Source organism: Lepidothrix coronata, unplaced genomic scaffold (assembly GCF_001604755.1).
Source record: "Lepidothrix coronata isolate B3197 unplaced genomic scaffold, Lepidothrix_coronata-1.0 Scaffold97, whole genome shotgun sequence".
NCBI lineage: Eukaryota > Metazoa > Chordata > Aves > Passeriformes > Pipridae > Lepidothrix > Lepidothrix coronata.
In genome coordinates, this window is record NW_016690277.1 from 2808764 (window position 1) to 2834954 (window position 26191).

The following is a 26191-nucleotide window of genomic DNA, read 5'->3' on the forward strand; positions in this document are numbered from 1 at the left end:
AGACTGTAAGAAGGAGAAAACTGGAATAAAAGAAATTCCATCAAGCAATCTCCAAAACCAAACTCAACAGTTCTTAGAAGAACTGTGACCAGAGGACAAAATCCAAAGACTGAGACAAAGGTGGATAATTTGGATGAAGTTCATACCCAATACTTGCCTTTCTAAATACTCAGCAAGTAGTTGTTCTACTGCAGAGGAATACATCCATTCATTTCCAACTTTCTTGGTATAGCCAGGAACTTCTTCATTTTTCTTATTGAACTTCAGGTTTAGCCCCACATTTGCTTTGTGATCTCCGTGAGGACTGGAAGCAAGAAAAAGTTCATTAACTTGCAGTAACATGTGTGTGTACATACACTAAAAAACCCCCACATAAACATACATTCTCAGCCTTAAACCAGAGAAAAATTAAATTAATTGTATTGTTTACTTGTTAGCATTGTGTCAAAAATGTTCCAGACCAAAAGCTGTGCTATGGTAGCTGACCACCTGTGGGCCCAAACTTTATTGCAACGGAGGGTAGGAAATATTTTACCCTTCTTTAATTGAGCTCTAATCAACCACAAACTACCTGGCATTTACCAAGTTGTAGAAGAATGTCCTTGAGCAACCAGTAAGGAACAAATGTACACATTAGATCACAAGAAGATGCTCATGCATCAAACATCTTTAGAGATCTGTCCTAAGAAACCATAATTTTGACATTCAGAGGACTATATAGATTGCCTCCCTTTTTTATTTTAAGCAGTCTTAACTACTTCTTAAAAGAAGTTACAGGTACAATTAATATCTCCTTATACTAGCAGTGATAAGTACAGTAAATTAGATCCCAATTTCACTTTTTTATTCTCAGTGTGGCACAGTCAGTTTAAACTCCTAATTCAATTATGCAAACAGCTAACCAGGAAAATCAGTTTTATATCTGCCTACAATATAAAGCAAACAGACATCTCCAGTAAACAGAAAGTAAAAACACATTTATGATCGGAGAGAAAAACACTGCATATCAATTTAGTTTACAGCAAATATACTTTAAAGTTTCACATCATAAATAGCATACACTTGATAATAGTGTATACACTTAAAACACAGCAGAAATTCTGTACAGTTGTCAAAATTCACAAAGAGAACTCACTTCTTCTTTGATCCTCTTCCAATAAAGATACTCCCTGTAAATCTGGAGACAAGATATCCACTTACTCCAAGACGGCTGGCCAAAATATATGCAGGATTGTATTTCACAGAATATTTCTTTAAAACAAACAAATAAAAAATATTGGCAATTCCTGAAGGATAAGGATTTTTATACAAAGGGCAAATTAATAATATGGAAACATCCCTTAAAGACATTTACACTTGCAAAATCTATTTGATACGTGGTTTAAGCTTTTACTAGAAAAGCAGAAGCACTTACATGCTGGTTCTGTATTAAAGTATCAAGCTGGGGCTCACAGGGAATGTTAAAAACTACACGAATTCTGCCTTCTCTGATCACATCACGGGAATCGTGAACCTTGGAGAGAAACACAACCCATTAAAAATGCTATTCAAAACCAGCAGCCTTTGGATACTAGACTTTGTAGTCTACTTGATCAACAATTTTGCTGCAGTAGGCACAGAAATACTTTGGGATTTATCACCTTGCCCTGGCCTGTACACTGCATCCTCAGAGAGGCAATCAGTCAGCATTAAATCAAAGGAACCCAGGACTGAAAACAGGACAAAATGGGAACTCTATGTATTGCAAATTATCCCCAAGAATTAATAAAAATAATCCTGCTTTCCTGCTATGCTTTTTACTCTTATGCCAGCAACGATGACAGGGAAAACAGAAGAACTCCCTCTTCCTCTGACTAAACCACCAGGGAATCTTAGATTCAAAATTTTAGCTGGCAAACTACCACTACTGTCACACAACATTTTAGACTATTTTAGGTTTACAAATGAAGAAATCTACAGGGAAAAAAATATTAAATTACTGGAACTAACTTCTCCCATGCAGCCGTAGTAAGGGGATCCCAGCATGAAGGCTGTGCTTCCAGGAGGAAACAAATCATCCAAAGTTCTGATCTTTGAAAAACGAGAGTCAAAGGCTCTGATATCCTACATGAAAAAGACAAAATTTATAATCTCAAATATCATGCAGTTCCAACAGAATAATAAAGAAGTTCATATAAATGGACACTTATTCTAAAACATTATCTGAATCTGAAATTATTGAAAGAAGATGACACTGAACTCGTATATTCACCTTGACAACCGTTTGGTAAACAAAAGGAAGAACTTGCTTGGACCACTGCTTCTCCAAATAAACTTCTCCATTTTGGTTCAGTTGATACCTATTCCCAGTGAGTAACTGAGCATATACAACTACGGATGTTTCATGGATAATTATTCCTTTTCTTCTCTGGTAGCTGAATACAAAGCGGAACATTTAGTTTGATTACAATAAACAGAATTGAACCAAGTATTGAAGTAAAAATAAATAAAATAAAAAAAACCCTCTTTAAAAGAGGATTCTAATAGTTTGCTTCCTATTTTACAAAAAATACCCAGAATAAATGGCTTAACCAGCTGCTTACCCCCTATTGCACAGCCATCACTACGGAGCTAAGTGTATTAATTGAAGCACATTTTATCTTTACAGTGGAAGGGGTCGGTTTAATTATGGCATTTAACTCAAATGACAGATAATAAAATGCCAAACTACTGTAACTCAGTTATATTCCACTGAGCACCCACACTCTAGAACTGCAAGAGCTGTATTCAAATGCTGAGCTATGTGAGTTGCCAATTGATACTGTATAACTTCATTCTATGTACTTCCTACGACTGAAGACTACTAACACCGAAGAGAAAATTGAGAGGGAGAGTAAATACTGAAACTCATTCATTTGAGTTCTTTTGTATCAGCATCTAACTTTGATTACCTAGGGACCAACTCCACATATTCTGAAATTTCAACACAAGCTCTTTTGTGTTGGTTTTTTTAAAATTCCAGGAGACTCAATTAACCTTTATCATCAAGTATGCAGCAGCTCTTCTATGCTGCTTAGGTCTGTAATACAGCAACAAAACACAGCTAAGATATAAAATGCCAAGTTATACTTTCATTTTTGAAGTTACTTACTGCTCTGAAATGCCTTGAACTTCTTTTACCCACATGCTTTGTTCCTTATCTCCAACATAAGCCACTTTGGTTGGGGGCACTGCATTTCCCATGTAAAGCTTCTGTGTGCCATGTGGTTCTTCCAAATAAAACCTTGAGAATATTATGACAGGTATGAATTTAACCAAAGAAGATTCATCTAGTTGTGAGCAAAACTTAAAACAGTCAGAAATTAGTTGTTAAGGATGTAGAAAACTTGCAGCATCATTTTCTCTATCCCTTCCACAACAGGCCACACAGCATATTTTTTTATCAAAAATACATGTGCTGAAAGGAAGGTTGCATAGAAACATTCTCTGTGTGGATTGCTGTGCATGCCTTTTTCCCTCAAAATTAAGAATGAGCTCTCCCAAGCTTCTACAACTACAGCAAAATAGCAAAGGACTAGAACTGCTACAGAGCCAACAAACCTCAGAACAATGTTAGACAAAGCAGCCTTTGCTACATCTGGACTAATCTGCTGTCAGCATTACAATAAAACCGACATTTTCATGTACAGCCCAAGGAACTTAATTTGAAAATTAATAAAGACAACAAATAACTCTGCATCAGACAGCTCTTACTTGGTTTCTCCATCTGACACTGCAACAACTCTGGCTTCTTCAAGGTGGGGCCAGTTAACAAAAACTCGCTTTCCAAGTATCAAACTGGCAACATTTTCTACCATCTGAAAAAAAACAGAAGTTCCTACTACTAATTGTTTAACGTATTAAAAGATTTTTGTTACAGTCTTTTCAAACTGTTTTTGCAATAAAAATTACTCTAGATAAAAAACAGGCTTCTTGCAGAATAAAGAGTTCATTTTATCTTATAAAAATATATTTGATACAGATTACACAATACCTGATAAGAAATGTTGCTCTTTGCATGTTGCATATGTTATGTGTAAGATCTGGACTGATTTACATTTCTGATATGGGCTGAGTACTACTTTTGTTAAATCACTTAGAACTACTTTTGTCTCTGGGACACAAAAATCAAAATGTCAATTTGAGATTAGAGAAATATTTTGTACCATAGATTTTAATTTTGTACCTCACTGAAATAAAGGAACAGCACTTATGGCCATGACTTTGTAGCATCTGTAATTTTAATCTCACATTATGTTGTGGGTTTTCTAATGAGTTTCTGCTATTTTTTGATACATTATTTTGGCTTATTTAATTTTTCTTGCCAGGTATCTTAAATACGCATTCTCTCTGTCTACTGTAAGATGCTATCACATTGTTTCCCTCCTCTCTCCTTTCCTGGTTTTATTTATCTCTGAAACATTTTTCTTTTCTGCATTTGTCTTTTGCTACCTCGACTCTTCCCTCTAGTTCCTCTATCAAACAGCCCCATTTGAGTGGAAAGTGTTAAGTCTGCTTTGCTGTTGAAAAGGGGTCAGTGAAAAAGTGTCCATATACTCAGCTACACAAAAGTCAAACAGCACTGGCCTGGAGACTGCATTTATACCATTAATTAGTCAGCTACCAACTCCTTACCCAAGGACATCCAAAGGTTACCACAGAGAAATGCCAGAAACTCTGCTAAGGAGACTGACACTTCATATTGTGAAGCCTGGATAAATTCAAATTTCTCAGCAGATACCCAGAATTCTAGACTGTTTCCTACAAAAATTTAGCATTTTAATCCTAACAAACATTATTTTTCTACTATTGACTCCAACAGTCGACAAAACTTTCAGAGCAAACAAGTACCATCGGTGTTTTCAGTGAACTGATTCAGCTGGTACTTTCAAAATATATACTGAGAATATACACTTATGTATATTCTCACATAGAAATATATGACCACCTAATGGTCTCAGCTTTGTGCTGGGAGCTAAGAACTCCAGAGTTCTCACTCATGCAATTAACTCTATGGCCTGGAGTATACAGATGGGTACCACCTTCCTTCCTATTAATCAAATTTTAACAACTCATACATACAGCTTGGTTTGACATCCAGTATTACTAGTTAAATAAAGTTTTTTAAAAAATCTAAAGATATTATTTTAAATTCCATATGTTTAACTGTTCTTTTTTAAGAAGTGCTTGGGTCTTAAATTTTTTTAATTTTTTTTCATCACTACTCTATCAGCTTTCTTCTTTATATAGTACACTATTAAAAAGGCATAAATAACCAACATTTCAAATCTAAATATTTACCTAATTCAGTCTTTTTATGACAAGGCTTTTGTCTGGGTTTTTTTGTTTGGTTGGTTGATTTTGGATTTTTGTAAGGTTTTGGTCTTTGTTAGGAGCTGAATGCTTACCTGATCTTTGGAGTTCTCATCAGCTATGATTTCTAACATCATGTTCTCTCCATGGCTGCTTTGCTGAAACACCTGTACACCACTTTTTCTAAGATAGAACTGGGTAAAAACAAAACAGCACATAAAACTTGAACTCTTACATAGTTATCTATTAAATACAACTGAAACGTCAGAAGAGAGGTATCTTTTACCTTGTGCTTAATGTGCTTTAAAGTAGGAAATCCACAAAAATATAATGCACTCTTGTTGATTTTAGTTATCTTATTGTGGGTTATTTCTACATGCCAAGCATCCAAAGGTATTGTTTTATACCTAAAAAATAAGTAGCACAACACTTGTTCATACAGATTGACCTTCAGCTCCAGAAAAGCTCAATACTCATTCAAATATTCATTAATTGACAAATCCTTGGATGTTCCAGCAATTAATTTAAGTCACTTGGAATCTACAGAAAGGACTATAAAAAAACCCCCATGCTATTGCTATGAAGAGACAATTCATTAGGAAAAAGACAAACCTCCACAATACATGCCAAACTCACTATTTTAAATCATTGTTATTATCAAATTCTAAACTAGCAGTGGTTCCATATGGTATTAATGGTATCATTTATCTTCACAACTACTCGTTCTTCACTGACTGTAATCCAGCAACAGGCATTCCTCCTCTATTCTGCTTTAAGTTTCACTTAAGCTTATGTTTCCAATTTAAGCCTATGTTTCCAATTTATCTTGAAACCTCAGCCTGTGTGAAATAAAGCTGGCTACTTTTAGTGAGAGAAAGGTGAAAAACACACCTGTGTTCCACTCTGCACTGGATCCAAATGCTTTCATTTTTAAAAAAATACTCTGGAATTATCATGCTGATAACTCACCACTAGTTATCAAATATTTGTACCATCCTCTGTGTCATACGAAGTTTAGTAATTCTCGAGATTGTTCTCAGTGATTTAGCATCGCTTCATCTGTTTTGCAAAGTAACATTTGAAGGGACAAATACTTTTACTGTGCCATCCAAAACAAGTAACATCTAATTCAACGTTTTACATTTTCCAGTGTAGATATTGGCATATGCAAGCTTTGGTTAAAATGTTAATAAAAGTATTCCAACTACTTTTAGCCTACTTGAAACTAGTTATGCCAGTGTTACCTTGTATGACATCGTTCTATTGCAGGGAATTTCTCTGGCCATGGTGACAGGTACTGAAACTCAACATCTTTCTCATACCAGTACATCAGGCAAGGACTGTGAGTGTTTCTCCGTTTCTCCTCCTCTTTCAGGCCCTTGTTACAGGACTCCATGGCCTGCAGCAGTCGTTTCTAAATTTCACAGAAATCAGCACGTGTGAAACTGGCAACAAAAATTAGCATGGAAACATCTACCCTGGGAGAGTGGATGTGTGCACTTTTCTGGTTCATGTGTTCATTTTCCAAGTGCAGCCTCACCCTTCCTCACATCCCAGCTCTCTGACAAAAATACAACAGTTACCATGGAATGGCTTTGGAGAATAAAGATCACCTTTTTGCAAATCTGTTTCCACAGCGTAGCCTTATCTAATACTGTTTTCCTATATGCAAAAGGAAAATTATTACTCCATTAATGCCCCCTGTTACTGGTGTTCATGTGAGGAGATTTCCTGTAAAAATACACTTTTTTTCCTCAAGTGTTTCTTTTATTTTACATACAGACATTCTGTACTTTTCTATGTATATAGGAATTGAACTTTTTTTCCTCAAAGAATCTGAAACTAAATATTTGAATAACGGGTGAAAAACATTAACAAACAACACGAAGTTCACAGCCCTTACTTAGGACTTCTGCCTCCTCAAGCTACCACTTTGCTTGTGGTAACTTAATCTAGACTTACTCTCCAGGCAGCTAACATCTACACTTTTCTTTGATCTTACTAAGTGTAAATCAAAACTTCCACTTAATTGCTTGTCTAACTGTTGACTAATTAAGAAAGTTAGCAGATTTCTTATGAAGCTTTTATAGACAGCAGATGCTGAAAGAACTTACCTCATCAATAAATGGGATTAATACTACAGCTTCCCATTCCTGCTGTTTTCCATTTAGGTCAGTTTTAAAATCAGGTGGATAATATTCTATAATAGGAGAGTCTTGACAAGTCATCAAATGCTAGGAAAATAGAACAGAGACAATATCAGAGACAATGTAGCACTAATTGTAAGAAGAGATGGAGGAAGGCTGGTATTAAAACCAATTCAGGGCTGTAGAGGAATTCAATACCTAGCTGTCCTAGTCAGAAATTGCTTAGCAAATGCAAAACTTTTTATTTATTACTAACTTTACAATGTAGTAAGAATAGTAACAAGTAGAATATTTATCCATACACCTAAAATTTAGAGATAGAATATAATTAATAAGACATGCAAAAACATCAAAAGAGTAAAATAAAATAAAGCAAACAACCAGTAAGCAATAGATAGATAATGCAGTTTAATACTATATCCTACCTGGTAGCATTTAGGTAGCAGATCTTTGCTAGCTGCTGGAAGTACAGCAAGAAGTTGTTCAAATGGCATGAAAGGTTTTCCCAGTTCAAACTGGATTTTGAGTTCACTGATGTTGCGAATATCTGACAGGTAAGGTGCATAATGATAAGGATAATACCTGCAAGGAAAAAACCTCTTAAGTTACTTAATTATAGCACAGTAGTGTTCACAGATCAGAGTCAAACCAAATCACATGAAATGTTCCCAGCATACAAGGTGAAATATCACTGTGTCCTTCAGCAGTTTCTCATTTGATGTTTTTTCTTACCAGCTCCATGATTGAACTCCATGGTAGTAATAATGCAAAATCCATTGTATTGCCTGGACATAACATTCAGCTTGATCAGCCAAGAAGTCACTTAAAAGAAAAAGGAAAGATACTAATTTTCACAATATACAAAAAGTACTTAGCACCTTGTACGCAGAAATGAAGACAGCACATTTTGGGAACCTAATATACCATAATTTTCTAGACTCATTTAATCCTAATGGAGTTCTCCTCTTTGGTCCTCAAATACGTATTACAGAAAACTTGAGTTGCAATTCTCATTGCATTAGGCAAAATCATCACCACTGCAGCAGTCTTACATATGTTCTCTGCTTTCAACACAGAAGAATATTCTGTCTTGTACTAGAATTGTAGAATGGTTTGGGTTGGAAGGGACATTAAAGATGGTCCCGTTCCAACCCCTCTGCAGGGTCCCAGTGGGCTGGGACACCTTCCACTGGACCAGGTTGCTCAGAGCTCCATCCAACCTGGCCTTGCTTCTCTGGGAAACCTAGGCCAGGACCTCACCACCCTCACAGTAAAGAATTTATTCATTTTTATCTAATCTAAACCTACTCTCTTTCAGTTTCAAGCCATTATGCCTTGTCCTGTCACTACACGCTCTTGTAAATAGTCCCTCTAATAGATATTTACAAAGACTTGTCTTTAGAGCTTAGAATAAGAGAGAAGAAAAAGTATACACTTACTCAGAAACTACTTCTACACCCATTTTAGTCATGTAGTAAGTTCTTTTGTATTGCCTAAACTCAGTTTCAAACAGATCATCATCTTCTGGTTCATCTTCCAACATGGCTGAAAAAGCAGGCATGAAAAATAAAAAAAGAGGGATTCATGTTCACTTCTCTACCATAATAGGTTTAAAACCACTCACTTTTGACTTACTGACTTAATTTTATCCCTCGATTCAAAGTTATAGGTGTTCATACCTTCCTTGCATTGAAAGTAACATGACACAATCAAACAAAATCTTTTACCCAGAGAAATTCTGGAACTTTCAAGACAGGCAGCCCATTTTTTAGCTCAATTATAAGAGCAGACAAGATATACAAGCCATCAGAAAAAATCTGAGAAAACATTAAAATAGATTTTAAAATTTAACTATGTTCAGTAACACCATCTCATATCATGGAGTATTATTCATATATCTTTGACAATTAATTTCAAAACATGAGCAAAAAATATTTCCTACAAGTGGAATGAGTTTTAAAAAATAACCACAACCAAAAACCCTAAAGCCATAGAAAAATCTGTTCATTTGTCCCCAGTATAAAACAAAAAAACCTAGACATACAATTATTAAAAACATAATGTTGTGGAAGATTTGCTCATTCATTCCTTTAACTCATCACAGAAATCCAGGCCAGGGAAGAAGCCTTCAAAAGCTTTAGCCCCACCCTCTCTCTCCAAAGCAGTTCCACTTCCCAACAGCTGACTATGAAAGTCTTGCATTTAGATTAAGGTCATCTCTGATGTGAAATTCTTACAGTTCTTCCAAATCTACACACATCTTAACATGGAAGTTTTGTTATACGTATATGGAAAAAATATTTGCACTTACTTTTAGGGGTCACTTCATCTTCATTTTTTTCTAAAGCAGCCAAAGATATAGAATTTTCCTGAGCCTATTAAATTAGTATTTGAGATAATGTAAAAATACAGGTTAATATGCAGAAGTCTCATTCAGTACCATATAATATGCAACTCAAAATGCTATAATCAGAATGTATAAATACTATTATTATAAAACCCATTTCCTTCCCCTATAATTGCTTAGAGAAAATTATTTAATCAGAAAAAAGGACAGATTAGACCAAGGACCAGCCTCAGATAAAACCTTAACTACCCTTAAAAAAATACTGGAATATTTGTTTTGCAAAATGCTACTATTTTCCAAAACTGTTCAGTACATATTTAAGCATTTTTACATACATACATACATCATGCATTGTTCTACAGCACCAGTATGCAGTCAAACTTCTCATCAGTAAATTTTCAGGAGTTCAAATTACTTTTGTGTGAAGTTAGGACACAAGAAACTGTGTTTTAGAGAGTCAAAGAAGCCAGATCATCACCTCATTCCCACACTGCACTGTCTTTTGTGTACAGCACTGAGTAACAGTCATTAGGTTGGCCCTCCTGTACCTGAGGTGTGCCAGCTCCTGGTTGACATTGCCATTCAAAGCATCAGTCAAGAGGGCTGGCTAAATACTGCACCACTGCTCCAAACTTCGGGGACAAATCAGAAACCAACCACAAATACAGCACACCTTATTAAAGGAAGAGCTAACATCTCACCCTCACAAACCTCAGAGTGCACTAAAGATCAGGATAACAATATACAGTTGCTGACTAAACTGAGAGGAATTTTCGGCTGCTACTCTACACCCTGCTGAAGGCACGTATTGAAGGACAGCCAATGGAAGTGGTGGTGGGGAACATGACACTGGGGCAGAGCCAAGATACTTGAAAGGTGCTGTTCCTGCTTCTGAGGAACAGCAAAGCATTAATTTACAGGTTTACAAGACTTCTGAATTCATGAGAACCTGACCTTGACTTAACCATTTCATCACTCCTAACCAGCAATGCATCCTGGTTTTACTATCTTTTCTGATTTGGAAAAAAAAAATCTCAAAACAGAGGTTTATGCCGTTTAATTTGTCTAAGATCAAAATACTGATTTGCAAAAAGTAATATTCTACTTTCTGAAATTCTGCCTGTAAAATACTCACCTTTTGTTTCTTTTGTTTATTTTTTCTGGCTTCCTCTGCTGAAATACCAGCTGCCTCGTTGAGGTATTTATTGCCCACTTTACTTTCAAACCATTTTAGGTCTACAAAGACTTCACTGAAGTGTTCACGATCAAACTGTGCAGAAAGATTGAAGTAAGTTTGCAAGTATTTGAGGGCTGTCCTATTCAGAACACTAAATTAACAATGTCTTTTTAGTATGTGCATTAGATTACATGTAGAGTCATTTGTCCATAAACATTTTGCCCTAGAGCTACAAGAGATTAATAGTAAAAACCTTGTTTCTCAGCAATATGCAACATATAGCCAAGTCATAATTTATTTACTTCTAGTAAGGCAGTAAGGGGTAATAAAACCAGTTAAATAACTTCCACACTTCACTATCAACTCTAGAAGCAATACATATATAGGGGTCTGGGTGATACAGCCTCGTGCCACAGACCTAACACTGCCATAGCTCTAGCCGAGAACCAGAGGACAGGGCTGAAAGCAGGGGCAACAGCTATCTCCCTCCTTCCAAGGTCAGCAGAAGGCTTAATCCTTTCCATTTCTACATGGTCTACACCTTACCTCATCTCTAGGATGCATTGGCACTTACACAGGACTGCCTCCTGTACACCAGTTAGTTCATGACCAACGCCGATGCCCCTGAGAGATACTAATGCTTCATTGCTCCTTACCAATGATTTTCATAAAAAACTTGCAAACAATGCTCCTCCTCAAGACCTTCAGACACAGCTTGCCCCACAGGAAACTGTACCAGCAGAAGAAGCAGAGAATACTGCTGCCTGTGGCAAGCTTTGCCTAATACCGCCACACTATTCCATGGGAACTGAGGACCACGACTCTACTGGTGAATCCTCATTAGACTTAAAGTACTAAGAGCTGCTGGCTGAAGCATAGATCAAATGATTCAATCTTTTTCCTCTTATTCTATGATAAGATCAGACAACAACTGATTGGATTCCATCTGCTAAATGGTAAAACAGCTGACTGAACCACCTGTAAAACACAGTCATTTAACAGTTCATTAAAACTACAGTATGGTTTATTTTAGGGCACTATATTGAGTTTATATTCAACACACTTTACCATTCCATACAGTGCAATTTCAAAGTTACTTACATCTGACAATCTTGTGAGATATTTCTCAAAACGTTCTAAATTCAGATGCCCATTTTCATTGATGTAACCTATTGTGAAAATTAAGTATGTTTTTTAAACTAACAATTTAACAATTTTAAAATTTTAATACTTAAATGCCCCACAGATAATAGAATGCAATCTTGCTGGCTGTCTAAAGAAAGCGTAGTCAATTCTAAACATTCTAATATGGCTAAAAAGGTCAACAAATATTAAGGCAGGAATGTTAATGCTTCTACTTTCCACAGCTGAACTTAGTTTTCTTACCTCCCAGTTCTGGCAGGACAGCCATGTATGTTCTGTAAAGGAGCGGCAGTGCATCATGATTTATGTGTAAATGAGGTAGATGAGGAATGAAATCATTTCCTACAAGGAAACCCATTAAGATCCAATCATCTATTATCCTTTCAATATCATATTCAAAGGAAATCTTGTCCTGGGGGAGGGGAGGAAAAAAAGAAGGGAAAAAAGAAAAAACCCCAGGAGTATAATTTTTATTATAATTTTTTGCATAAAGACCTCACGCATTTTTTTCCAATCTCAGCTCCATTAGAACTTACTTTTACTGGGGAAAATTCATAATCAATATATTCTCTCATCAGTGATAAGTGCAGTAAATGAAATGTGGTTTCCTCTGGTGCACACGCTCTGTAAATTATTCAAAACACCCAGTTAATTATTTATAAACACACTTTCAACATTAATATTAATATAAGTCCAAGATTACCTAACCCCAAGAATTTTTACTAGGATTGTATCCTTACAGAAGAAATAATGTATAAACGCTTCCTTGAATCTATTTTAGGATTAATCTGGTTTGGTCTATAAAATTTTGCAGTAGAATCTCCTAAAGACCAGATGTGACTGTGTGGAGAACAGCTAACATAGATAAAGCAGGGCAGCTCTGTGGAGTTCCATCCTGCAGGAACTATTTCCTAAGTACTTACCCCATTGCTTTAAAAAGGGACAAACTAATCTAACTTTGCACGAAGCCCAACAAATGTTAAGGTATTTTAGAACCAGTGTGAAAAAACAGAGAGTACACAGATTCACATCTAAACTGGATGGGTTACTTTTGTAGTCATTTGAAATGCTTCTAAGAAAAGAATATGCTCAACTTGAAAATATGCTCCATGGGTATTATTTAGTGGCTTCAATGTAGCACTAAAGAATAACAAACCTACCATTTGTTTATGGCATAAAGTAGCCAACATTTTAGTAATTATTCTATTAACTTATTTACAAGCACAAAACCTCAGAGATATATATACATTTTAAAAAGTCAGTATCTGCATAAGACAGTTAGGGAAACAATGTCACTACAGCCTGGGTTGCCTATTAATAATATGAAGAAAAAACTGTAACACACCAAAGCTTCAAGGATTTTTTTATCAGCTGTTTTGACAGCATACATTTTGTCACGTAAATTAATCTAAATGCACAATTTAACTAGATGACTTCTCTAATTTCATGACTTTTCTAACCCAAAAAATAAACTAAGACTTTATTAACTTAGTATGCAATCTATAAAAAACCCCAAACAAACTACCAAACACAAACCTGCTTTAGTCACCCAGTATCTTTTGGACTTAATTTCATCATATATTAAATAGGAGTAAAGTTAAATCACTTCACCTTTGAGCCTTTTTACCACCAAATCTGACTTCTTCTCTTAAGAGTGCAAAGTGTGCCTCATGACTTGTTAATCCCAGCATTATCTATTGCAAAGAGACATTAGAAAGGTCTTACTTCATCATTTTTTAAACAAAGCAGTATAAAGAAATGTTGATGTTGTGTTTCATTACAAATTCAAAAGTTTGCAGGAATGCAAAATTACATGCTTGTTTAACAACATTTTAGAACCCTACAAGCTTAGGAAGATATCAAAGATGTACAGGCTTGACAAATTTCTGTCGTTTGTCATATTTGAACTGCACATACCAAGTCAGCATCTAAGCCATAGAGACAGTGTCTTGTGTTTGGATCATGATGAGGCTTTGCTTTTTCTGATCTGATGAACTCCATAATTTTATGCTCACCTTCCCCTGGAGTCTGGACAAAACAAAACAAACGCAAATAAAAATTAGCAGTAAGTATTTTTCTATAAAATAAAAATTTATTTCAAATAAAATAATAAGAAAATGCAATGACCTCATGGCCCGATAAGTAGACTGTTATTCCTTGCCAGGATTTGTCTGTGGAAATCTTCATATTTACAAAATATTTAAGATGCTCATTCAATCTGGCCATGAATTCAGTTCCTGAAAACAGAAATCTAAGTTACAAAAAAAGCTTTTCACTAGTTTGCATTTACATATTAGAAGTATTAATGAAAAGAAAAACAACAAAAAAATTCTACCAGACATGAAGGGGATAACTGTTTTTTTTTTCCTAAGACATTTCACTTTTTACATAATAATCTAAAAAATTTTTAGAATGAGACCATACTCCAACCCTACTGAGTTACTAAAACTTCTGTCCTCAACTTAAGCCTTTATTAATTCTGTCTTCTGTTTTTTAAAAAACACCCTTAAGACAGAAAAAGAATACCAAAATATAAATGCAAAAACATAAATCTAAACACAAATTTAAATAACTGAGAAATTATCTTACCTGGTGTAATACAGTTGGAGTCAAATCTGGCTTCTGTAGGGAGAGTTTCTCCCTTTTCTAATGCCTTTTTTATTTTGTCCTCTGCCTCTTTTGCTGACCTAAAACAAGACAGGGTTGAAGAGAGAGCAGAGAAAGAATCATCTTATTCAAATGTTAATATCCTAAGTACAGCTTTACTGACAAAATAAATATAGTTGATTTTTTAGAGTATTAAAACAAAAAGGAAGAGAAATTTAACTCCTGAATAGTTTGAATTTGTTTCCAATCCAACAAGGAAGCCTTAAAAATAGCTTTTTCTTCCTCGTACCGATGGTAATCTGTCACTACTCAGATACAATTAATATTTAGATGATCATACAATGGCTGATCACAATGACTATTGAAACAGTAGGAATACTTGGGATCTAAACATCTGCAAATGCTATCTCAGAAAATAAAGGTAACATAGTGAAACAAAACAGCAGGTTTGGAATACCAAGGGAGTCAGGGGAGTGAACAATTTATCATCACCAGTAATGGAGAAACTAAAAACATTATCCCAGCCTTTCCTGGCCAATGATTTCATAACCATTTGAACTACAAATAGAGAAATCACCTAAATCTTAGATTTTTGTCCTTCTCTCAATTCCACTACAATTTTCTATTTAGAACTTTTTTAATTTCTACTTCCTCTCAATCTCCTTTTCTACTTAAAGAAAAAAACTCATCAAACAAACCCCACAAAAAAAGTCCAGTTGCTTGAAAATATTTTCTCTTGTCCCTTTCCCCATTTTGTTTATGTTGCATTTCACTCACCAACCCTGTGTTGTCTGACCACTGGCTTTCTTTCCTTATAGCAATCTCAAAAAAAGCTTCCAAATCTCCCAAAACATTACTATAATTCTTAACACTGTGAATCTACTTGCAGCTCTGTATCTGAGGAATGTATCTTGGGAACTGGGAACAACAGGGAATCAGTTTCATTCAAAACTTGATTTCTTCCATGACTGTCAAAGAACACTCTGTTACAGTTACCAAAAAGACATATCCAGAACCAGCATTCACAAATACCAAAGACGCTCCCAGGTTATGCAGTGGAAACATCTGCAAGAGCTCCATTGCAGATTTATTTCACAGAAAATGTTGTAAGAAAAAGCTCCCCCTGTCCCCAAGTGCCACACACACACAGAAAAGTTTAAGTGACAAGCAAACTTTCCTTTTCGGAATCCTCATTTTAACATTTTTACAGGCAGTAACTCTCATTTAACTACAAGTTAAAATCACTGTCAAAGGCACAACCAGTCAATCTATTTTACTTTTTATGGCATACATGCAAGTAAGTTTTTTAAGTGTTTACTATCCTCAAGACAGAGTTAGAACTAATCTTCTTACCTAAAACGTCTCCCACGCTGCTGATTCATTTTTGCTCTTGGAGCTACTCCATCAACTGCCATGAAGAAAACCTTCCTCGGTTTAATAATGCGAAACAACACTTCCAAGTAGTGGAAGATATTGGCAAAAATCTTATCTTCTGAGATTCTGAAGTGAACATCATCATCATTTGGATGTGAACACTGATGTATAATGCCATTCATGTCCAGGTATAAGTTGTCAAATTCTGGAATCTGCAAAAGCCACAGTCAGTCCCCGCTCGTGAAGCTGAAGCACTGCAATCACTGCCTGAGGCACAGCTGAGAGCAAGGAACTCTGGAAACAGCTGAGGTGAGAAAACCTTCCTGGAACCTGCTGCACATCAACGCACTAAGGAAGAACATCTCCTCTGGTTATGGGTTTGCCAGCACATGTAATCTGTTATTATGATTTTTCTCAGTGACCAAAGTCAGCTGAACAGATTCCTATCCTCTCCTGGCTGTTTCTGGAACCTCAGGATTTTTGTCCCTGTGCTTGGTCAGTCTTCTACATTGTAAAAGGGAAAAGCAAACAAAAATCACTCTTCTGAGAAACATTTATTTCCTTTTTATAACCCTACACACTTGCCTGATTCAGTCTTCCATAGCTGTACTACAAACAACAAAAACTACAGTTCTGAGGATGCAATTTCCAACAGCATTTCCAAAGCAAAGCCAGCTTAAGAATCTTTAGGGTTCTCCCAGTTAGCCAGTTCCTCCCCTGCCCACAGCAAGCTGCCTCTTTAGTGCTCTGAGCCACCTGGGAGTCTGGAGAGTGGCAATGACCACCAAAAGCAGCCCAGTTAGCAGTGATAACATCAATTTCTTTCCCACACTTCCAAACGTGCGTTTTTTCCTTTCTAGTTCTCTGCTCCTCTAAGAGCCCTATCTGAGGCAGTCACACTTTCTTTTAAGGGAAAAAAAACCTTCCCAAATGTACACAAGCAACAAAAACACTATTAAACACATGAAACAAAGGGGTCATTACTATCTTTTTGTTACCAAACCACACCAAACACGCACAAGATCAATTTGCAATAAACAAATCTATTCTTTAATCCACCAATATGACTGTTCATAAAAACCCTGCTCTCATTACAACTGTACCCCCTGCTGCAACCCCCTGGTTAAAGCAGACACTGCTGCTCCAGCTTGCCACAGCTCTTCAGCACAAGCTTAAAGGTTCCACAGCTCCGGTGAGCAGCCCAGACTCCTCAGCAGACAGCAGAAAAGCCAGCACAGACTGCTGCCTCTGGGTACACAGACAGCAGGACCAAGCAAAGCATAACCAAAGACCTCAGCTTTGAAAACTGCTTTGAAACCAGCAGGAAGGGTCAAATATCCAGGTCTGGAATCACTTGAACCTGGCATCTTAGTTACATTGATACAACAGCTATTTAATCTTTAAAAATCACAGCTGTTTAGGGAAAATGTATTAATATTCAAGCATGCCCTCGACTGTCACCCCTCTCAGAACATCCTTACTCAAACTATAAAACCACATCTATAACACCACCTGAAAACAATAAAGAGCTTGTACCTAACAGGTACCAAACGTGGCCTCCCTGAAAACAAGACTTTTTTTCCCTACTGTTAAAAGCATCATTTATCACTGTCCTTTTCCAGGCTTGAACCTACTTCCCGATTTTGTTGCTAACACAAACTGCTCGACGCAGGTGACAACAAGGAAACGCAACAGGGCTGTAAAACCCGTCCCTCGTCATTACTGCGCCATCCTTCGTCAGCAGCTGTAACTTTTCTGAGCCCAACAAGGAAGAAACTCCAACCTGGGGCTCCCCACGGGGCGCGGGGCCGCCGGGGCAGCACCGCGGGGCTACCGCCGGGGAGCCGGAACAGGGGAGCGAGCCGGGCATCGCCACACTGCAGGGGAACGCCGGGGCTGGGCATTCCCTGCGGGAACAGCGCGGTTTGGGTCAGGGACTGCTGGAAACATCGCCGGCCGTAACGAGGGGCGCGAGTGCCGCCGGCCCCGGCCCCGGGCGGCGCTGCCCCAGCGGCGGGCTCGGCCCGCACAGCCGGGCCGTCCGGGGGCACCGAGCGCCCTGTCCCCTCCGCAGCGATCGCCCGCCGCCACCTCGGCACCTCGGGCTGCCCCGAGCTCCGGCTCCCCTGAGCCGCGGCCGCCCCAGCTGCGAGCGAGTCGGCCGGGCTCGGGCTCGGGCTCAGCCCCAGAGGGCCGGCCGGGGACAGGCCCGGGCGCTCCTCCTGCTGCCTCGTCCCGTCGAGGGGCCGCTCGGGACCCCCCGGGAAGGGGCCCCCTTGTCAGGCAGCGGCGCTCGGCCCGCAGCTCACCTGATGCTCCTTCAGCACCTGGCTGAGGCAGGGGTACCGCTCCGAGATCCACCGGTAGAACTTGGGGACCCCCATGGCCGCGGACCCCGCCGCCCCCTCAGCCCCGCCGGAACCAAACACGGCGGGCCGCGCTCCGCCCTCCTTCCGGCGCGCGGCGCTGACAGCGGCCCAGCGCCCGCCGCACCCCCGGGCGGGCGGGGCGGGCCCGGCCGGCGGGGCCGCCCCTCGGACACGTCACCGCCACACGGGGCTGGGGGCGCAGCGCCCGCCCTTCACAGCAAACCCTTCAGACCGCCCCTCTCTCCCTCCTTTCCTGGCTCCTCTATGGAGCTCCCACGCCGTGCCCGCGGTGGGCGGTGGAGCCGTGCTGGCGGTGCGTGGAGCAGCAGCTCCCGGGGCAGGTCTGTGCGCTGCGATAAACTGATAAAGCCTGGGAAAAGAAACAGAACCCCAGCACTCACATACCACACCAGAAAAGACCGGAGTATGTTCCAGAGATTTTTACGTTGAAAAATCTTCGTGTTTATGGGACAGTGGCAACACTTTTAGAAGACCACCCGCTAGATTCACAGACGAACAAACCCACTATAACTAGTTTCAATCCCCATTATTCAAGTTTACTCTCCTGAGCCTCTGGACTTCAGCTGAACAGAACTGAAACTTAAGTCTCAGGCCTGTGATCAGGAGCCTGTGATCAAAACCCGACAGGACTGTTTGTCTCTCAGAATAGCAGAAACTGTACAGATACTGTACAAAAATTCTAACGATAGCCTACTGTAGGGTAAAAGAGTGTAATTTTTCCCTCTCTTCCCCCCCCTTCCCTACTTGAAGAAGCAGTATTGTAAGTTAGTATTTGCTTTCTGTCCTTATTTATTTAATCTACTCTTGTCTGTGTTAAAACACTTTTTCTGAAATGGAGCCTGAAAAACACTCCCTATGGCCACGCTTCTCACAAGGGGGAGCAGACGGGCTGTCTGGAGCTGTCGGGAGCTGCCTGTTGCAGTCACAGCTACAAACCCTGCCCCTTGCACTGCCCTAAGGCCAGGGCCCCCAACACCCAGCTCTGTGCTAGGTCCTTCAAGAGGGTTTCTTAGCACTGCACGCTAAGGAAAGAAGTTCAAAACAAAGTAACACTTTACCAGTTTACTCACGGTAAGATGTAAGATCCAGACTATTTTCCTAGACATAGCCAAGCCACATGGAAGAAAGCTGAACAAAACCACAATTCAAGGTCTTCTGCTGGAAAGAAATGCTAATTATTTTTAGAAAGCTCTTGTGAATATGAGTAGAAAAAGCTAAAAGAACCACTTTACATCATATCAGTATTAAACTTTAATGTCATATTTTCTAATCTACAAGTAACCTGAATGAGAAAAAAAACTTTACAAAAAAATACAGTATTTTATAGAGTGCATCTTTCAACATGGTGAAAAATTTTTATATAGACAGAATAAGACACTTGCAGAGATTTGCATAGTCTAATTTTTCAAGCAGTTCTTTTGTACTGCCTTCTACAGTCTACAAAACATAAGTCCTAACACTTTACACATCTGTGAGCGCATTCATGGCATCCTTGCAAAAGCAGTTTACACAGATTTCAGATGATCACAAGACTGTTCTGCTCCTCACAATCAGGAATCAACAGAAGTAACCAGGTCTCACTGAGTCAGACCTTCCCAACAATATTACAGCTACATCCCTTGTGAATGGTATTGTTCCAAAGGGAACAAATCTCACATATATGGAGCCCAGCCCATATACATCTGGCAGAGCAGGTTGTCATCACTTGCTTCTTGAATAAGGTAATGGACATGCCCTTCAATAGATAAAGGTAATCCCTTTATTCTGTTTCTAGTCTTAATGACACCTTGCAGCCGTTGTTCTATATCAAGGACATGGGTTTTGGCCTGGAAAAAAAGAAAAAAATAATATTGCTACTATTCATGAACTTACACTTCTTAAAATTAAAAAAAAGTATTTGTTAGAACGTGTTTGAAATTGTATTTTAATTTAATACAAAACCCACTCACTTTTAAAAACAATTCTTAAAATATATATATTATTGGTTAAGTTATAACTTTTGCCTTACATTTCTACAGATAAAAGTTACCAGAGAGACTAAAAGAGCTATACAAATATATTTGAGAATGGTAGAAAGCTTTATTTCATACGATTACTTTCAAATAAACACAACATATTCCTAGCCTTGTTCTTGGAATTCTGGATAAAACTTAAGTCTGGAAAATTTAGGCCAAAATGATGAGCAACTGAAGTTGCAGAAGTCTAATTAAAGAGGCTGTGCTGAGCATCTCAAAATGAGCTGTTCCGGAGCCCACTAGAGCCGCTAGTTCATACCAGTTATATTCACATATTTGCTTTTAAAGCCCAAGCATAACATTGGCACCTCTCCAGAAAAAGCAGTTAATTTATAAAACTATGTGGGTGGTCTTGTAACTAAAAGAAAGGTTATGTAGACACAGCCTGGTCAGTAACTGTTTGAAAACCAGGAGATTTTCTGTGCTGAAACAGCTCAGTTAAGTTCTCTGTTGTAACACAGCTTCAGTACTGTAGTTTGTCCTTATCTTAGTTGCTGTGTTTGTCAGTGCTCCCTAAGTATTATCTGCTATTACACATTTATTTTCATTAAGTAGTCCTTAAAAAAAAAAGGGACAAATCAGAAATTTTGCAAAGAAGAAAGATAATAAATACTACAGGCTGTGCAAGCTATATTTTGGATGAATAATATAGTCTTCATAAGCAGTTAATAAAGAGAGTATATATGAAATCCTAATTTTAATCAAGTAATCCTTGACATGTAACAAGGCACGTATTTATTCAATAATAAACTTCCACTCAGGAAAAGCACAAAAACACACATGGAAAGGACTCCAGATGTTACCATCACTGTACCTCTGGAGGACTGTGCAACTGTCAGAGTGAGGAGCAGCAAGATCCATCACTTCTGCTGATGTTGTCCTTGATTTAATAACACTAATAAGGGAATTGTAGGCATTTTTTTTGGTTCTTTAGTAGATAAATTCCATTTTCTATCAGTAAAAGAAGTCTCTTTATGGATAAAAATTATGAACACAGAGATACTAAAGAACCTCCAAACAGAGAAATTTTTAAATCAAAGAAACAAAAGAAGACAGTTAAGGTTTCAGTTAGAAAATATATAACTCATATAGAACCAAAATGGACATTTGATTTTGCATACCTCAGGTTATGCTTGTTTTAAACTAACCTTTTCATTGACAACTTCTCCAGTTTCGTTCACCTGGGCTCTTGTATTCCCTTTAACAGGTTTACTCCATTCCACAAGAGGATCGTGGAGAAAAGTCTTCAAGACACTAAATAAATTAAAAATAAAAAATAAGACTAAGATATATAAACATATATTTAACTGCATGTCATAGTGAGACTGAGCTGCACGATGGGCATATGCTGGAACTGGCAGCAGTTCCTGTTTCCCATGTTTAGACTACAGGCAGCTTTCAGGAGTTTGCAGCAAAAGCAGTTGCCACACCTCATTAGGGGCTCTCTCTGATCACGCATGAGCCTCATGGTGACTTCACAAGCTCTTCGGAAGAGACCTTCTGTTCCCATTGGACCCATTCCATTCACCATGTTGTGAGTGAGACGGAAAGGAACGATTTCTGGAACTTCAAAAGTTTCTCCCTGTACATTGATAAAAAAGAGTATGCTGATAAAAAAGGGCATACCTTAAGTGTTTTAAGCATTATTTAAGCAAAGAGTAACATTTGCACTGTGTTTTTTCCCCCAGCTTTGTCTCTGGCAGTTTCCTGCCTGACACAGTCCTGCTTAGCTGCTAAGGGGAAATTACAGTGGATAAAGGGTACCAATGTCCAAATAACCTTTTTCCATGTTTTAACACACTAATATGGGATATAAGATTTTGTTCTTAAGTGTATACCACTGCTTTATAGTCTCATGCGAAATGCTGCTTTTTTTTCATATATGCAAGTTGCAAAAAACATTTTTTTAATTAAGTGTGATATAGGACAATTTAGACTTATTAAAAAGAAAGCAGAGGAAATAATGTAACAATATCTCTACCTCACTTATCTGAATTAAAAAGGCCACATGTCCCACAGCAAAAGCATCTTTCAACTGAAACACCAAAACTCCAAATTCCACTCTGGCCACAATTTCTGCTGTTTACCTTTACAGAAGCTTTGGAATTTTTGTGCTGAATTTGTGTGAGAAAGAAAGAGAAACTCTCCAAAGCAGCAGAATTCTGAATGTAGAAATTACAGTTTTGTTTGGAAGGTGACAGTGGAGAGAGGAGAATCACAAAACATAAACAGTCTAGAATTTGGGCTATTTCAGTGTGTCCACATCAGGTCATTGATAGTGGCTAAATCAAAAAGTTGGCTTTCATTAAATGAAGCATACAGAATGATCACAGACTCTACATGTCCCAGACTGTTTGTTGGGTATAATAAGAGCCAAAGTGAGAGACAGAACACAATGGGTATGTTAAAGTAAAATAACGTGGAAAAAAACCAAGACAGTAGAAGTTTATAACTTACATGCATATAAAATAAAGAACAAGTTCAGCAAGTGGCATTTCTCACCTTATTGAAAAGGCAGTTGAAATCCACATGCACACACTCCCCAGTCAAAGAATCAAACAGGATGTTCTCCCCGTGCCGGTCCCCCAGGCCAAGGATGTAACCCACCATGGACATGACCGCGACGGAGCGGCAGTAGGCGGACCTGCTGTTGTACCTGTGGGAACAAGGACTGGGAATGTCTAGGGCACTTCCTTGGCTTGTCTGTCTCTATTCAGTAGTATCATTAATGCTTAGGGAAACACACAAAGGAGACGTTCTTGAGCCAGTCCAGCCCCAGTCACTGACCATGAAGTAGGATCAGGAAACGTTCTAAGAAACCATTCATGGAAGAGAGGAGGATGACGAGGCAGAAGGACTTCTTTGAACATTTTCAGCTTTTCAGGCAGAGGTGCTGACTTAGGAAGCATGTGCTGCCGCAATTCTTTTCCAGTCATGTAGATCCCTGCAACAGACTTCCTCAGTTAGCCAAAAGAAATCCCCAAATATAAAGCCTTTTATGTACTATCACAATATGGTAATTCAGAGAAAATAAATATTTTCATAAAGCTGAAATAAATGAACAAGTGAAAAATAACCCATAGCCTGTGTTGGTTGGTTTACTGGAAAGTAAATTAAAAAAAATCATTATGTTAACTGACAGTGAAGACCTGGCAAACAAGCTACCACGGGGTAGAGTGAGGGAGGGGAACACACAAACAGGAAAAGAACCTATCCTCACAAAGCCATTCATTATATTCGTTCACATTTGGAGTTCCAAACTCCCAGAATAGCTGCATACATAGAGATAATGTGCAAAGTTTTTCCCCAAAATTTTTTTACACTGACCAGAAATCTGCTTTTTAAACAAGAAATTAAAAAACATATCTAATCTTTTCTCAGGAAAGTCACTGTACTCTCAACCTTGATTTAATTATATATTACCTAAATTATCTCACACAAATGTAGCAGAAATGAAAAATAACAGATCAAATCTAAAGAAAAAATCCACAGTGTGCTCTATGATGTGTGTCTGTGCTGCACACACATCCCTGTGCTGCTGAAACAATTTATATCATCTTATTACCAGAAAGTATTAAGATGACTGTGTTATCAGTTCTTGTAAGGAATTTCATTGCAAGCATCAATTCTCTTCCATTTAAAGGTCTACCACACATATGAATAATAATACATTGCAGATAGTTAAAAATACATGTGACTGCACCTTCCTAGAATTTATCTTGATTCTTACCATTTGTTTCATTTACTTATTAAGACAGAAGCCTTTAAAAAGATCAAAAAGCTGTCATTATAGCATAATATATTTCTGTACCTTTCTCCTTATAAAGCTTTATCAGGATATTTCTTAGCCCAGCAGTATTGTTCACCCATTCGATTATGCCGCATTCGTCATTTAATGGAATCACTGCGTAGGTTCGAATGTGGAGTTCTCGCCTACGGGACTCTGCGTCTTTTCTTAAGCACTGCTCACAAAAGATTAACAGATAACACAGGTAGGATCAAAATGGATCAATAGCATTTACCATTCTACCTATTTCTATTTTCCAGTCACACAATCTAGAATTTATAATTCCAAGCTTCACAGTCTGCAGTAGGTCAAACACAAGCAAAATGTGTATCTGTTCTCCAACGGAAATGAAACAAAAGAGGATTTTGCAATAACATAGTCAAACTGCCTAACTTGTACATGGCTCAAACCTTTAAAAGTGGTATTTGAAATAAGCCTTTTAGTGTTTCAGAGATGCTGTCATTTGCTTTAACCTCACAGAAAACATGGTACCTTAGCCCAAATCATATTGCCGAGAAGCAAGATATAACTAAAATAAGAAGTATGGCAACACTTCTAGTATGAAAAGATTCATTTACCTGTTTTCTATAAAATATATTACAAAACACTAAACAAGAAATATTAAGCATGAAAGCAGAAGGTTTGTAGGTATTTATACACTGTAAATAACTTTTCCTGCCTATTTTTGCTGGACTAGGCAATTGTTTTGGCAAAATGTTACATTTTGTTATTGTTTTCACAAGTCTGTAAGAAGTTATACATTATCAATTGCTACTGTTTTCTGCTGAAATAAAATATTTTGCACCAGTTTACTTTTCTTCCAGTGAGCTTTATCTCAAGGTAAGTTGGCTCTTTTATTAGACAGTTCACTGTTCTGCCCTGGTCAATAAGTGTAATGCATCTGATTGTCTCACTCATCAAACCTTATTAATAAGGGAGTTGAATTCCATGAGCCGACAGTCTTTCCTTAGATCATCTTTTGGCTTACACATCATAATGTAAGATTTCCCATCTGAACCTTTCAAAGTGATCTTTTTTGGCTTTTGGAGCGAGGCAAGAATTTCCACCTAGAGAAAAATGAAGTTCTTAATTAACATCTGCATCAGATTATACAAAATCAGGAGTGTAATTGTAATAAACCACTGCAACCAGTCATGTCAGCACATCCAGGGTGCTGCAGCATATTCAGCTCAGCCCACCTGCCCCGGGCTGTTGTGAGGAAGCCACTCAGTTTCTGCGAAAGTAGTTATGGAATTTCCTACTCACTCCTCCATTTCTAGAGAACTAAGATATATTTGCAGCTACATTTGTTTGACGTGAAGTTAAAACCCAGGTTCCAACTAGAGCCTTACCGTGTCATCAAAGCCTGCAATGTAGGCCCAGCATCCAGGGAAAGGGTCATGGTTGGAGTGGGTGCCAGGAATTGAAGGAAGAGTTGGTATCATTACAGATTGTAAGGGAATGAGGATTTCACTGAATGTGTGCTCTTCTACTAATCTTTTCAGTGCTTTGAAATGAATATTCATGCTTAATGTTGAGCTGTTTCCATCAACCTTGAAAAAAGTTGATAAAGTTAACAATAACCCTTAACAAACATTTAAAAGAACACTGCTATTACACATTAACTGATAAACAGAATAGAATAACAAATGCTTATGGTAATAAGAAAAATAGCAAGTTACACTTCAAATAAATAATCAAAAAGTAAATATATGTGGCCATTATGGCAGATGTATTTTTCCCTTTGAACATAAATACAGAATAATGAAAGAGTTTCTTTAGTTTTACCTTTATTGTTAAGATAATTTGTTCATAAAAGCACAACCAGCCTACTTTTACAGTAAAACTTTGTGAAAGTTACTGGGAATGAATT

The 26191-nt window shown here is 37.9% G+C and overlaps 2 protein-coding genes across 16 annotated transcripts in view; both read right to left on the reverse strand.

Moving 5' to 3' along the window:
* XRN1 (5'-3' exoribonuclease 1) overlaps nt 1-18565 on the reverse strand; it is a 45795-nt gene extending 27230 nt beyond the window's left edge. For 12 of the 15 annotated variants that reach the window (XR_001876075.1, XR_001876079.1, XR_001876073.1 and 9 more), the window contains exons 1-25: nt 18436-18565; nt 16106-16338; nt 14735-14832; nt 14273-14382; nt 14063-14173; nt 13757-13839; nt 12682-12769; nt 12389-12557; nt 12104-12171; nt 10961-11095; nt 9790-9853; nt 8918-9023; nt 8211-8300; nt 7904-8060; nt 7446-7565; nt 6576-6745; nt 5618-5738; nt 5427-5525; nt 3733-3836; nt 3131-3262; nt 2252-2414; nt 1990-2103; nt 1415-1513; nt 1136-1251; nt 158-304 (exon numbers count right to left, since the gene is read on the reverse strand). Coding sequence is in view for 8 of the 15 variants with exons in the window: in XM_017822335.1 (XP_017677824.1) it covers nt 158-304; nt 1136-1251; nt 1415-1513; nt 1990-2103; nt 2252-2414; nt 3131-3262; nt 3733-3836; nt 5427-5525; nt 5618-5738; nt 6576-6745; nt 7446-7565; nt 7904-8060; nt 8211-8300; nt 8918-9023; nt 9790-9853; nt 10961-11095; nt 12104-12171; nt 12389-12557; nt 12682-12769; nt 13757-13839; nt 14063-14173; nt 14273-14382; nt 14735-14832; nt 16106-16338; nt 18436-18510 (2972 nt within the window). In the remaining 7 variants the exon portion in view is untranslated. Of the gene's footprint in view, nt 1-157; nt 305-1135; nt 1252-1414; nt 1514-1989; nt 2104-2251; nt 2415-3130; nt 3263-3732; nt 3837-5426; nt 5526-5617; nt 5739-5772; nt 6391-6575; nt 6746-7445; nt 7566-7903; nt 8061-8210; nt 8301-8917; nt 9024-9789; nt 9854-10960; nt 11096-12103; nt 12172-12388; nt 12558-12681; nt 12770-13756; nt 13840-14062; nt 14174-14272; nt 14383-14734; nt 14833-16105; nt 16339-18435 lie in introns of those variants that run through there. The other 3 variants (XM_017822339.1, XM_017822340.1, XM_017822342.1) reach the window with 3 other exon arrangements.
* Nucleotides 18566-19749: 1184 nt separating this feature from the next.
* The window catches only part of ATR (ATR serine/threonine kinase), a 45058-nt gene continuing 38616 nt past the window's right edge, over nt 19750-26191 (reverse strand). Inside the window, exon 47 of the mRNA XM_017822391.1 lies at nt 19750-20342. Within this exon, the coding sequence (XP_017677880.1) occupies nt 20169-20342 (174 nt within the window). The 3' untranslated portion in view covers nt 19750-20168. The remainder of the gene's footprint in view (nt 20343-26191) is intronic.